The sequence below is a fragment of the Anguilla anguilla genome, chromosome 11 (assembly GCF_013347855.1).
Source record: "Anguilla anguilla isolate fAngAng1 chromosome 11, fAngAng1.pri, whole genome shotgun sequence".
NCBI lineage: Eukaryota > Metazoa > Chordata > Actinopteri > Anguilliformes > Anguillidae > Anguilla > Anguilla anguilla.
The window spans coordinates 5,709,112-5,723,723 of record NC_049211.1 but is presented as its reverse complement, the minus strand read 5'-3'; the positions used below and the strand labels follow the sequence as shown (position 1 = coordinate 5,723,723).

Sequence of the window (14,612 nt, the reverse complement as noted above, 5' to 3'; positions counted from 1 at the left end):
ACGCGCAGCCCCTTCCGCGCGGCTCCCCGCTCGCGCTAATCCCCGTGTCCGCCCCTCCAGCCCGCCGTTCGGATCCTCTCCTCGCTGCCGGGGACCGAGCGTGTCTCCGCATTAAACTGCGAAAGTAGGCTACTTTATGCAAAACCGCGAGCGGTCCGTTTCACAGTCGCACAGAATAATGATCGTATTTTAGCGAAACGCATTTAAAGATCTCGAGGTTTCAGACTGATGGTTGCTTCTGATCTCCTCAGACATATGGGCACCATAATTAGAGAAATCAGGCCAAGGAATCCATAAATTTTTCTTTCCTCAAACGCATTTCTTTTCGAGAGCTCAGTGAAGAGTAGTACGCCTCTGGTTCAGTTTTAGCTTTCCTTTTTTATCAGGTAAAATATATATATTTCTCACTTTTAAATATTTGAAGAATCTTGTTCCTGATTTTGCATTTAGGTTATTTTTCCGATACATACCTCTGCTGTTGATACATAGGTATAGTCTGTCTCACTAAACAAGCATAAAAAGGTAGGCTTGCACAGAAATGCGGTTTATTTTGGAGATTTGAGACACAGAGTTTACACATTTGAGATTACAGATTTTACGGCCAACAGACCAGTCTGAGAGAGTGTCATCACTCTGTGTTCACAAACTGGGCAGTGTGTTGCATTCAGACTGGTCGTGTGCCTGTGTGTGTGTGTGTGTGTGTGTGTGAATACATTTGTTTTAACAAAAAATTTAATTTGTGGCTGTGAATTATGCATATCTGCTGTATGTGTGAATGGGCATGCATGAATCTCAATGTCCTGAGCCCAAGTTTTCTGAGCATGTTTCTCTAGTTGAATAGACATCTGAAAATCTTCCAATTGGGTTTTTCAAAACAAAACAAAACAAAAAATGATATCAAGATTATTCTGATTCAGTCTCCTCCTGGGTAATCCAGTCTGGCCTTCGGTCATGGTTAAAAATGCCAATTCCGTTTTTCATCATTTAAAGGTAAAGAGACAATGAGAGTTTTGATTTGAGGTAATGGGATTATCCCATTAGGAGGGTGCATTTAAAATATTCAAAGGCAATAAAGCTGGAACATTTCAATGTAATTAAGGTAGAAATACTAAGGAAAATATAATTTTTTATTTATTACATTGAAGATAAAGCAACACCGAACAACAGCAAAAAAAAGTTTAAAAGGAAAGTGATCGTCGCAAAATAAAGCTTGAACACTCATGAGCACTCACAGTAATGCATTACAATGGTATCTATAATTGCACATCTTCCACAGACAATAAGGTTCAGCTAATTCAAACCTGTCTAGTAGAGGAACAAGTGAAATCAACATTAGCCTACTTCAGCAAACAGACGATGACGTGCGCATGCTCCTCAACCCCTTACGGTGTGAAATTGCCAATATGTGATGAGAATGTTCTTAACTGAACATTCTAATGCTGGTTTAACAATCACTACTGGTAACTGAAAGCAATGTTCTAGTTCTAGAACACTGACTTAAAAAAAACATTCCACTATATTTCGGTTCTTTTTCTGTGTAATTTTTTTCTTTTTAAACATTATCTTTAATTTTATTTTTAAATGTTTTTTTTCCCCCCTTTGGAATGAAAATGAAGCCATTTTAAAGTGTTCAGGGAAATTAATTCTATTTGCAGATCATGCTCAACAGATCTGTAATAAAAGCATTGTAGATCCAGATTTTGTCACCTTGTTTATATTTACCAAATTTGCTGTCTTTTTAAGAACCAGATGAAAATCACTGAAATGATCCCGAATTTCAAGAGTGGATTATTTGAATATGGATCATTTTGATCCTGTTTAAAAATTTGGGAAAAACTGGGCCCAAAATGCGGTTCCTTATTTTGGGCTAGTCTGAGTGAAGTTCTCCAGTGCGTGGAGCCCTTAACCGCGGTTCCAAAAAGTGTTTCGGTTGAGCAAAATCACAAGTGGAAGAAAAGGGGCTTGGTTCTAGGAGAGGAATACAACGGGGGCTTTTTTAGATAGAGAACAGTGGATCGGAATACAGAAATAGAACAGAGATGGAAGAAGAAGCTATGCCCCCCTTCCTGCTGTCACTATCCCGCAGGCTTTTGTGGGTGTGGGTGCGAGTCTGGGTGCGCGTGAGCATGTTGGGCATGCACATTAGCGTGTTGGGCATGTGCGTGAGGGTGCTGGGCGTGAGCGTGTTGGGCGTGCGCGCCAGGACGGCCGTGGGTGCGGCCCTCGTTGCCCCTGGCGGGCGGCTCCGGCGTGGCGTCGGAGGGAAAGAGCTGCAGCAGCGCCCCCTGCTGGTCCGCCTCCTTGTCGCAGGACTGGCAGCTGCACTGGAGGATGCGCTCCACCAGCTTGTCCACGTGGGGCATCTCTTTGTTGCCCGGGCACGCCAGTGTTATCTGGGTAAAAAAAAATGGGCACAAAGGGTTAAAAATGCTGTGTTGTTTAAGGGGAGCGGGCGGGGCGGGGCGGGGCAGGGCAGGGCAACCCCCCGCCCCCTCCTCCCCCAAGAACGTATTACTGTCGCCTCACAGCAAGAAGGTCGTGAGTTCGAATCTCAGCTTGGGCCTTCCTGTGTGCAGTTTGCATGTTCCCCCCGTGTCCACATGGGTTTCCTCCCACAGTCCAAAAGACATGCAGGTTATGTTAATTGGAGACTTCAAATTGCCCATAAGTATGATTGTGTGAGTGAATGGTGTGTGTGCCCTGCGATAGATTGGCGGCCTGTCCAGGGTGTAATCCTGCCCAGTGCACGCTGGGATAGGCTCCAGCACCCCCCGCAACCCTGCCCAAGATAAGCGGGTATAGATAATGATTGAATGGATGAATGGATGGATGGAAATGCCCCATGTTGTGATAGCTGACCCAGGGGGCTGAAGGAATACAGACTGTCATGAATGATGGTGAAACAGAACCACGTGCCTTTTACAGCCCGTCTCATCGCCGCGAGCTCCCTTCTACAGGGGGCGCTGTGGACCACACGCATACGTTTAGAGGGGAGACATGGGGGGGGGGGCGGAGGGGGGGACACTCACCACCTCCCACTGCATCTGCACGGGCATGCAGGAGTCGCAGTGCACCAGGGACTCGGTCAGCTGAGGGAAGGTGTTGGGCACACTGTAGCTGAAACACTGCCCCAGACATGCCCTGAGAGAACGAGAGAATGAAGAGGAGGAGAGATGAAGAGGGGGTAAAACAAAGAGCAATACATGATCATGGTTATACGTACAGCAGAGTCTTCTGTGAAAACATTGATCCTCTGGTGACTGGGAGTGATTTGTGACAGCTACACAGAATGGTCAGTGTTATATCAACTCTTACAGGCCAAATATGGTCTTGGCCAAATATAACTCCTGTGTACTCTTGTTAGAGTTGAATTAACACTGGACATATCATTGTGTATAGGGAATATTCTACCAGCTTTGTTAGTAAAGTAATAGCTATAAATCAAAATGATTTTTGTGTTTCAGACTAACTTGAACAAACCTGCCCTCGTCTGGTGTGTGTCCACAACCAGCAATGGAGGCTCCATGTTTGTACATGCGGCCCACGAAATGGGAATATGTGTCTGTGTATGCATGGTTCGTGTACGTAGCTTTGTTAGCAAATGAATAGCTATTAATCAGTACGATTTTTGCGTTTCAGACTAAATTGAACAAACTTAAGCATAGCTGGTGTGCCCACACCCAGAGGTTGGAGTGCTTGTGTATATGCAGCACAGGAATATGTGTATGTTTAATGGCCCTTGTTTGTGTGTTTTTGTGTTTGCGTGCGACAGAGCAGATAGCGGCGTATTTGTTTTGGGATTCCCGGACGTAGGGACCTGTTCTGTATGGAGTGGGGCTGGCAGCCGGTGTGCCCGATGATCTGAGTGATGTTCTTGGCCTCGCACCAAGCGCTCTTATCGGGGAACAGCGCCAGGCGATCGATGTGCAGAGGAGGAGCCGCCACGCACAGCTTCAGCAGGATCCAGCCAATCACGGCCCACTTCCACATGGCTGCAACCTGGAGGAGTGAGTATTATCACAGAGTCACCATTCTGAAAGATTTTAGTTGTACCAGCAGGATTATAGCTAGCTTTGTTGAAGCATAAAGTGCCTCATGTGTATCATTTTGCCTAATCTAACTTAATACTGCGAAATTGAAAATGTTACATACTGTATACCCACTCCCTGACCTGGCCAGAGGAGGATGGGCTCCCCCCTTGAGGCTGGTTCCTCCCAAGGGGGGGAGGGGGGTGGGGGGGTTAGGCCAGGATCTATATGCGTATGAATTTAAATATTTTTAAAATGTTCTATACAATTAAATTAGATTTGATTCATACTGCTCCTACAAAACATTGGTAAAACTTGAAAATGCAACTGATAATTTTAGCATGAGAAATTAATTAATTTTAACTAGAACTTAAATGCATTTTCATGAAACGAGGATTGATTTTGTCAACACAATAATCACAGTCTCCAGCAACTTGAATGGAGGTTGTGCAGGGGCACACAGAGATACCAGGTCATCAACTGCTTGTCCACAACTGTGGTTCCGTTGAAATAAATAAATAAACAAATATTGCGTAGTTCGTTGATGAAAACTGCCTGTTCAATAGAAGCACGATCCAAAAGCTGCTACTGCTGACGTAGGCTATATATGTAGGGAGCAACATAATGACATACAGTACTATAGCCTATTTCTTATTACAGTAAAAGAGAATATACAGAAGAAGAAGAAGAGGAGGAGGAGATTAATTCACCAATACAGACTGAAATGTTCCTTCGAAATATTAAAGAAAATGACACTTTTTAAAAAGAGGTATACGGTATGAAGAGAGACCTACAGATTGGTCTACAAATGTCATTGTTGTAATCGAAATGGAGAGCTGTCAAAAAGAAAGATAAAATGCATTTTCAAGAAAAACACGTCATCAGACCTAGGCTGCGCACTTACTCGTACGGAAGTGAAAAGCGGACCAAAACGGGCAGGTCAGCCGCAGCCCCAGCCGCAGACACACGTCTCTCTTCTACTCAGCAGCGCCAGAGAGAGGACCGGAGAGAGGAGGGGGAGAAACGGTTCAGACAAACGATAAAGAATATAAATCAGATTTTATAACAGCGATGAGAGGAAGTCAGAAAGAGGCCTACTCTATGTTAAGAGTTTTTGTTTAAAAAAAAAAAAAAAAAAAAAAAAAAGCTATAATGAAAAGTTACATACCCGCGAACACAAAAGCAGAAAATTAGCGATCTGAAGAAACAACTGCGCACCCAAGAACCTCTCTCCTCTCCCTCTGGCTATTCCTCCCCTCGCGCCGTCTTTACCGCTCCTTTTCGGTGTCTTGGTCTATCTGTGTTTCTCCTGCAAAAGGAAAACACGGATACATATTTTCTCCTGTCAGTTGCAAGCAAAACGGCACCGTCGGGAGATTTTTTTTCTCGGTTTATTTAAAAAATTTATCGCTCTCTTGAACTTGACAGCCTCCACAATTCTGTTCTCTCCTCACTATCTCGACAGGCGCGGCGACGCTGGGCTGAGGTCCCGCTGAGCTTCAGAACGTCTAAATAAGGAGAAAAACTAGGCTAAATAAAAGAAACTGGTGCGCTCCAAAGCAAGACCGAATCTTGGCATAGGAAGAACGCGAAGTTCTCTTTTCTAATCAGTGAACTTCAGGTACAGAAATTTGCGTGCTGGCATGGTCTCGCCACTGCCAACAGCGCGGCGAAACCGAGAAAACACAATTCAGAATCATTTCGCAGAATTATCTTTTGCATATTGCTAGACCCTACCATTCTTTGATGTTCAATTTCCTAATTGCTTATTTCTTTTCTCCCTTTATATCCCCTGTTCATTTCATCCCTAGCCTATTTTTTTATTTATCGCATTCTTTTGTAATAAAAAACCCCACTTAATCAACGCAGCAATCGAACAGGTACCTAAGGACCAATGAATTCGCCTCTAGTGACAGGTTCACGCTCGACACGCTTTGGAGTTTCACCGAAAATGCAAATGAGCTCGTAACTTAGAAATCGAGTTTTACTTCTTCCGTCTTGGCAGATTTAATTGCGGGTTTATTGTCTCTTTTGCTGACGCTCTTAATTCCAAGTGCCGTTGGCTATTTCCCTGGATTTGCATGTTGTAATAAGCACGGCTATAGGAGGAGAGTTTCTCTAACTGATTTCTCTTCCCTCTCATTTTATAACACAATGGCTTGAGACTGCGCAAAGGAGACTGTACCCGTGTTGAAGGTCCAGCGGCAGCTCAAACTTCAGCTCAGTTCAAAGTGCACCTATTCCCCCTCCTGCATAGCCACTTCAGGTGTACTAGAAACATGTTTCTGTCCAGGACACCCAACACTGTCCTGGCCACAGGAGTCCTCACAGTCCAGTCTGTTGCTCATGGGGAAAACTACACCGACTTATCTGCCTCCATTTATACCCACATGTATCTACAACCCAGAATGAGAACTGCAGGAGGTGCCTGGAACTACATAAATAGCAGGTCATACCTTCCACTTCCACATATCTAACTCAGTGATCCTGCTTCATGAAACAGGGCCCAGCATGACTGAGGTAGCTGGATAACTCCACTCAGCAACACCTGGAACCGCTGTTTTTACTTCAGTCCGTGTTCCATATTTGGGTGGGTTTCCGGGTTTTTGTGGTACAAGTGCCAGATCCAGTCTGAGCTTCCCCTTCCATCTCTCCCAGCTGACTGCTCACCACCCTGATGAAAATTCCAGCTTAAACCAGCTTAAACTGGTCAAGAAGGTTTAAACCGTGTCTGGTCAAGTAGCTGACCATCAACTGACCAACCTGTATAGTCAGCTTGCCCACCAGTTGACTGCCGGCTTACTCTACAAGCTTGACCAGCTTTGACCGGCTTTTTCCAGCCACGGACCAGCTTGGACCCGCTGGAATTGTGAACAACACAGCTTTTAAACCAGTTTTAAAAAAAACCCTGCTGGTTTCAGCTGCATATTTTCAGCATGGTAGAATATATGGTCGTTGAGATTAAGCCCAGAGACCGGTATCCTCCACAGGGTCACGGTGATGAATTGCCGGGTCTTAGGGAGTCTTATAATCGTCTCCCTACTTCTTCTCCTTTGCCTCTGACTCAGAGAGCAGGCGGCCGACAGGAATCAGACAGCAGACCGCACTCTTCTTAAACTCTTCCCATCTCTCCTTTCAGCCACCGAATCGTTCCGCGATTCCGTTGTGTAAGGACCCACCCTCCCCCCCCCCCCCCCGACCTGCCTGGAGCTGCTTGCTTCAGGTTTTTATTGCGCTTACATATTTAATATCTGCAGTCTGCACTTGGATGTTTTATCCTTTTTCCCTTTCGTGACTTTGAAAGCCCATTGGCCGAAATGGAGGAGGGGCATCTGTTCTCTGGAAATATTCTGCCTTGCGTTTTTGAAGGTGAAGACAAGGGTATTTTCTAATATCATCGCAGCATATTCTATGCTCATTTTTACAAATGTATTAATATTTCAATATGATCTTTATCATTGTGCCAAGCACCAATATTTTTTTTAAAAACATAACCGGCTATAAAATACAATATCATAATTCCATTTTGACAGTTGGATAGTTGTGCATTTCGTGGAGACACATTTTTCTCTTATATGCTCCTGCCATATTCATGTCATCAATTATTTACACAGACAGGTATTCTTGACAGCTCTTAAATCTCATTGTAGGTCTGTACCCAAGATCCTACACGGGCTCTCCCCTCCCTTGATTCCCATTGGTGAACCATAAGACCAGGTAATGGGTGTGTGTGTGTGTGTGTGTGTGTGTGTGGGGGGGGGGGGGGGGGGTCTGTTTGTAAGAGTGTGGTGGTTGTGCTGCACCACGTTGGGTAGCCAGCATAGTGTGACACTGTCCATGTGTGTCTTAGTGTGCAATCACCAGCTAGTGATAAGCTCTCAACCCCTTAAACCAGGCGACTGCATTCCCACGCATTCCATGCATACTGCACCATCAGGGGGGCATGAAAAAAACGCATCACACTTGAGATTTGTGCACCGACGTCGTGTGTGTTTAATGCTCACGGCTGCACAACATACCTTTACATACCTTTACGTCTCTATCTGCATTTCCCCTGCGTACCGCCTTAAGGTGTGAGGTCACAAACGTGTGATCAGAATGTTCTCAACTGAACATTCTAATGCTGATGTAACAATCGCTGCCGGTGACTGAAAGCAGTCGAGTTCTAGAACACTGACTTCAGAGACTCCATTTCTCACAGTCTCCATTTTGGGGCGTTTTGGACATTGTGCGTCAATGGATTTGTGTTTCATCACTCGGAACTCTTTGAAGAGTAGGTTTTTTTTTTTGTTTTTTTTGTGATGAAACACAAATCCATTTATACAAAATGTCCAACGTGCCCCAAAAATGGAGAGTACTGTGTAAAATAGAGGGCAGTGCAGAGTTATGATTGAGTTATGAAAGAGTTTCCATTTGTTCCCTTTGAGAATATCCACCAACCTGCACGGGACAGCAGAGCGTAGAGCTCAGCTCCTCCGACACCCGCGACCTCTCCACGGTCCACAAAATCACACGAGCCACGCGTTGCCGTTTGTGGATTCTTGTGAACGTTGCGTTTGTGTGCCATCTGGTTTGCGTCACATCTCCACATTGTGACGCCCGATTGCTCTTGTGAAGACCGTGAGGCTGGATGTGTGCTTATATGCGTGTGTTTTGCGTACTCTAAGTGACCGTGTGTGTGTGAAACCCCATGCCTTTTATTGCCCTACATTGTGTGGGCATTTACATTTGCGTGCGAGGTATGTGCTGTAAGCACACATGCCAACAATCACCAGCCAGATGTTCCTTGCCAGTGTCAACGCGGCTCACATGGGCACTGTTTACTCGTCATGAATTTTCTAGTCAGGCCAAATATTTTTTTTTTGCACGCGGAGCGAACGTGACAGGGGTGCAAGACATTACGTAACAAAGGAAGGGAAACCGTTTTCTGCCCCTAGTTCACAGAAAGGAGGCCCCAGCCCTGGTCTGTCCCGTGCACAAACCAACGAACCCCCTCTTCTGCTCTCTCTCTCTCTCTCACTCACACTTGCTCTCTCTCACTCGCTCTCTCTCTCACTTGCTCTCTCTCTCTCTCGCTCTCTTTCTCTCACACTTGCTCTCTCTCACTCGCTCTCTCTCTCACTTGCTCTCTCTCTTGCTCTCTCACTTGCTCTCTCTCACTCGCTCTCTCTCACTCGCTCTCTCTCTCTCTCTCGCTCGCTCGCTGTCTCTCTCTCTCTCACTCTCTAGCTCTCTCTCTCTCTCTAGCTCGCTCGCTGTCTCTCTCTCTCTCTCTCTCTCTCTCTAGCTCTCTCTCTCTCTCGCTCTCTCTCTCTCTCTCCCTAGCTCTCTCTCTCTCACTCGCTCTCTCTCTCTCTCTCTAGCTCTCTCTCTCTCGCTCGCTGTCTCTCTCTCTCGCTACGGGTCCAGAGGGTCCGCGGAAGAAGCCAGCTCTGGCCCCATTCCACAACAGCGGGAGTCCTTGTTCCCGCACTCAATAACTCAAACGGAAAAAAAGAGACGCAGAAAAGCTCATAAATACACTTGGATTGTTTTATTAAATAAACACAGACTGTTCTGTTTGGGGGCGGAGGGAACGACAATCGGTACATGGGCAGGAAACTAGTCCACAGGACAGACAGACAGACAGGACTGTGCCAACAAATCGGGAGTCAGGGAGAGAGAGAAGAGACGACGCTTCCTTCAAGAAAGTGCACTACTGATCCTGTGAAAGAGTCAAAGAGAAAGAGAGAAATAGGGAGAGAGAGGGGGGAGAAAGGGGGGGATAGGGAGAGATAGAGATAAAGAGAGATAGAGAGACAAATGGGAGAGAGAGCAGGGAGAGGGAGAGCGAGAATGTAGCAAATCAGTTTCATATCTGCTTCATATCTCCATACGCCAACATCTATAGTATTCTATAATTCTACATAACTCAATATACTATAATTGAGACAGATTTACCGTTTTAAAATACAGTCTGGTGAGGAAAAGATAAACTACACGGTACTACTGGGTCTGTAACGTACCGGGTGCGGTTCATCTGCAGTGCATTCCAGACATTTATACTGACCTTGATCATGTGACCATGCAGCAGGTATGGCGACCTCAGGTCATGCTGGCAGTTGGAGTACGCCATGCCCAGCCCGCCCCCCGTGCCAAACGCTATTGGCCACGTGCGGCCTGCAAGGAGGAAGACAACGCTGCCTGCTCACACGTTCGTATGTTTCATATTTACAACATAACATAATATAATGAGGAGAACAGGCCGTTGTGAACAGCCCGTTCACAATGCTTAAATTTCCCTCCTTGGTGTATTTACGATAAATGTGGTAGAGGAACACGCTGACGCATACGCGCTTACTGAATGCACACTTCCTCCGACAACCGCCTGAAGCGGCCAATGGCTGCACTTCTCAGTATAAATGAAGCACTACCTCCCGCAGTCCCGTTTCCACGACGATAAAAAAAAAAACTCACGTTTGAAGAAGACGACCGAGAACACGATGCCCAGTCCGAGGCCCGCCCCTACAAACAAACAAACAAACAAACAAAGGGGGAAAAGGGAGAAAGTTTGAAACAGGAAGCAACTTAGCCCATAAAAACGTGTGCAAATGGAACACTGATGTGACCAACGCACGACTTGATGCACTCGAACACGCAGAGGGATGGATAAGCACCTGCACACTCGCACTCTGACCAATGACCTGTGAACTGTGACCTGTGACCTCCAAACCTACAGGCCAGAGCCGCACACTGTTCCCTATCCCTATATTCAAGCCGAGAACAGGTGTTCGTTATTATAGAACGCTGCCATTGTCCAGCCAGGAGCTGCCAAAAACAGTCCACAGCGTTTGTCCTTTCTGGAGGGTTTATATATACCACTGTCACCCTTAGCCCCTTTGGTGTCTCCATTACATGTGGATCAGCTCTGGAAGCTTGGCGAAAATGGTGAGACACAGCAACGGGAAATCTGCAGCCCTGGTCATGGAACGCTTATAAGGTCAGCATGTTTTTGTTCTCACATTAAAACCATCAACTAGCTCAGGCCCAAGCAACCAAGTGGGGCGAATTAGCTGAGTAAGCAGCTGCTTTAATTAAGTAACAATAAAAACCTGCAAACCCTTTGCAGTATTTTTCATTTATTTTTTTACTTCTGCACTGAATATGAATCACGGTTTGTAGTTATTTCCAAGACCACTTGTCGCAGTGGATAAACACCTGGCGTAGGACGCTATCTATGCTGTTAATTCACTTTGCAAATTGCATGTGCAAAATGTCAGTCACTGAGATTAAAACTTAATAGTACCAACAGCGCATACCGATGAACAGACAGATCAAGGACAGTACTTAAAGTAACTGAAACGGAGTTCCACCCACACACACACACACACACACAAAAAAAAATGAATTGTTTTGTGCTACCCTCAATGCCGCTTTTGCTAGTATTTTAATTTTAACCATGATACACACAGCACAGATGTAACAGCACACCCAGATGAGTCACCACATTCAGAACCGTGCCGCTTTCAATATGAAGATCTTTGTCTTGTGCTCACGGTCTTTGGCATCTCTTTTTTTTTTTTTTTTTTTCGTAGGATCAAGACTTCCACAAGCGCTCTCTCTTCCTTTGTAATTTGTAACCATGGCAGCGGCGCTGACAGCTGAACTCCAGGAGCACATTATTCTGCCAATTGTGACAGCAGCTCCAGTATTTTAATGCCAGATTTATACCTGTGAAAACCCTCCACCCATCACACCCCACCCCCCCCCCCCTTTCACGAACACAACAGATATATTTGATCAGTCTCCTTTTAATCTTTCATCTTTCACTTAGCATTCTCTCTCTTCCTCCCTCCTCGCCTTACCGTCAGGCGCCTGTCAAGTCATCTCCATTTTTTACCTCCCGTTCTCAAACACAACCAGCGCTTTCATCCTTTGATTGGCTGCAGGAAATGTGGTGTGGTGCTGCAGGCTGAATTAATAAATATCCGGTTTTCAGGTGACACACAAGTGTCCTTAAAAACCAGAACAGATGAGCCTACTGTGCTTCATAATTGGACCGTCTCACTATGAGTACTCTTAAAAAATATATTTGTTTGCTTCTTTTTTAAATTGTTAGAATTAGCTGCAAAAATATTTTATTATTCGTACACTGGACCCTGGACCTGTTGATGTGGCTATTAACTAGAAAAATCATGCTGAGCTCAAGTTACTGTCGATACTATGATTATGTAGCACCTTGTTTGGGTAATAGAAATGTCAAATTAGTTTAGCAGCTAAACAAAGGTCTTTCCCCATCTGTAAATGAAAAAACATCACTTTTGGGGTCACCATCAAAACAAAACATCCCCATGAACATAAAACCAATTGGCACCGGTGATGCGATGCAGAGGTTAAGGGGAGTATGTCTTGAAAAATGGCTGCATATCTGAATTCTTGGAGGGGCTTTGCGACTGGTCACCTGTCCTTGCAAACCCATAGCTGGACCTGCGGAAGTAAATACCTATGTGCATAAATGTATAGCCTAATGGATAAATGTGTTAAGTTGCCATAATCAGTCTATTAGATTTATTAACGTTACAAAATAACGACACGAACAATTTTCTAAATTGATCACCCACACTATTACATTTCAAAAATTAGTCACGTGAATGCGAATAAATTGGGAGAATGCCCATGTTTTAGCTTGTTATATCGCTCTCATTGGTCTTCACGTAGTTAATGACACGGACATGTTCGGGACACAGCTTGACTGAATCAAAGGTCAAACGCGCGTGACTTGCTTTCTACACGCCGCATCCCCAATGTACACACAGATTCCGTACAGACATCTCGGTTATATCCCACATTTGCACAAAAGCTTATTATTCGCAAACAAGGAGAAATGACCTACCCCCGCATGGCCCTCTGTAAGCAACTAGCTAGCTAACGTTATCTGAACCGGGTCGTACGCTAGGTGTGCCTGCATCCATGGAATTCCGCGTTTATCTTTACGGTTTGGTTTTCTAAAGTCGGTTCTTTGAAATAAAATATTTGCTAAATGAGATGCTATGACGTAGCAAAGATTACCCAGTTTGACAGCGGTGTTGGCGAGACAGCGATCCCACTTCTGACCCAGCTCATTCTCAGACATGTTTGCACCGAGTATTTCCTTCCTGCAAATCTCGCGAGATATTCTTCTACAGTTCTTCGCGTCTTGTGTGTTGATGGCAGAATGGACGCTTTCGGGTTAATTTGCTTATATCTAGTGGGAATGTCTATTAATAATGGGAGTGGGGGGCAATAACTGAGTACCAAAAACATACGACTCAAAAAGTTTTCAGTCTGTTATCTCCAGAAACTATCATTTGTGCAACATAAATCCCAAGTATTTATATATTACACAGTCTGCAGTAGGCTAATGTTTTGTGAGTGAATATAAACATTTTGTAATTTCCCAGTCAAATAAATAGGACAATGACCATGGTTTAGCAAACACGTGTGCGTGCGTGCGTGCGTGCGTGAATTTTGTCAGCTCAAAAGCTATTTAAATGTTTAAATAATCCCATCACCGAATGGTTTATTCTGCTCTATTTGTTTTTCTGTGCGAAAATATGGCTTTGAGTGTTTGGAAAAATCAAGGATAAAAATAGACCCAGCAACATGAATGACTAAGACCGATCTGAGAATATCTTCTTAGGCCCTTGAGATTCGTCCTTCTAGGGTAGTGTTGCATTTCCGTGGGAGTTTGGCATGTTTGCTGAAGTTTCTGGCATTCCGCACAAGAAACAAAATGGACTGAATGATTATGGCAAAAAAAGTTAGAGCAAGTGCATGACAGGAAAACGTGAGCACCTACATGGACATTTTGAGTCCATGTATTGCACTTCTCTAAAGTTATTATACAAGACACTGTAGACAACAAGAGCAGATTCAGGTTGCCTGCACAGCAGACTACAACATCATCACCCAAGTCTCACATATATTGTGCAGAAATATTGGCTGAATATCTTTGTTTAATTCAATGTCAGGAAGAAGTATATAATTACCTTGGGGAAATGTATGTTTGTTGTGTTTATGTGTGTGCAAAGAGCATGAGCTTGAGTGCAGTTTCAAATAAGTGGTCCTTAATGCTAACTGCCTGTATTCTGTACACATGAATGCACGCACATATGCATGCACAGTTCTCCTGACAGTTAGTTTGGTTTTCATTAGTTTCAGTACTATGCATCATTATTAGGTTTTGGGAAATTGGAATAAACACACCACTGCAAATTCAGGGAATTCATCACATTCATTGCAAAGAGTCACGCAAGTTTTTACCACAATTCGAAGCAAAATGGCGAGCATTCAATATAATAGTATGTATACGTTTTATTTTATTTTATTGCCGGCATGAATACTGTTGCAATAAAACAGTTTGTATTTATAATAAATACTAGCACCCGTGGATTTCATGTCTTCGTATGCTCGGAATTCTTTGTTTGTTAAATCGAGAGAAATTGATTAAAGTTAAATTATCAGCATTTGTGGATCCACTGATTAAGCGAGCTGTACAGATTTAAAGACAGATTGAATCAGTGCAGTGATCTTTCTTTGGACTCTCTTGTTCCCTCCTCTCCCCCT

General features: G+C 44.4%; 2 protein-coding genes across 13 annotated transcripts; both read right to left on the bottom strand.

The window, feature by feature from the left end:
- Positions 1 to 1,108: 1,108 nt before the first annotated feature.
- Positions 1,109 to 6,235, bottom strand: LOC118207448 (neuroblastoma suppressor of tumorigenicity 1-like). 12 transcript variants are annotated; one of them, XM_035381056.1, is made up of 6 exons: positions 6,214 to 6,235; positions 5,247 to 5,337; positions 4,933 to 5,005; positions 3,818 to 3,999; positions 3,030 to 3,141; positions 1,109 to 2,393 (listed from the first exon to the last, which is right to left on the bottom strand). In XM_035381056.1, exons 4-6 carry the CDS (start codon positions 3,988 to 3,990, stop codon positions 2,076 to 2,078), a joined length of 603 nt encoding a protein of 200 aa, XP_035236947.1. In that variant the 5' UTR covers positions 3,991 to 3,999; positions 4,933 to 5,005; positions 5,247 to 5,337; positions 6,214 to 6,235; the 3' UTR covers positions 1,109 to 2,075. The 12 variants fall into 12 exon arrangements, with proteins under 12 accessions (XP_035236947.1, XP_035236942.1, XP_035236937.1 ...); XM_035381051.1 differs by having other exon boundaries at positions 5,197 to 5,337; positions 6,214 to 6,232; XM_035381046.1 differs by lacking the exon at positions 6,214 to 6,235 and adding an exon at positions 6,017 to 6,159 and having other exon boundaries at positions 5,197 to 5,337.
- Positions 6,236 to 9,542: 3,307 nt separating this feature from the next.
- Positions 9,543 to 13,232, bottom strand: micos10 (mitochondrial contact site and cristae organizing system subunit 10). The gene is made up of 4 exons (XM_035380941.1): positions 13,077 to 13,232; positions 10,485 to 10,532; positions 10,078 to 10,187; positions 9,543 to 9,732 (listed from the first exon to the last, which is right to left on the bottom strand). Exons 1-4 carry the CDS (start codon positions 13,138 to 13,140, stop codon positions 9,724 to 9,726), a joined length of 231 nt encoding a protein of 76 aa, XP_035236832.1. The 5' UTR covers positions 13,141 to 13,232; the 3' UTR covers positions 9,543 to 9,723.
- Positions 13,233 to 14,612: the final 1,380 nt, after the last annotated feature.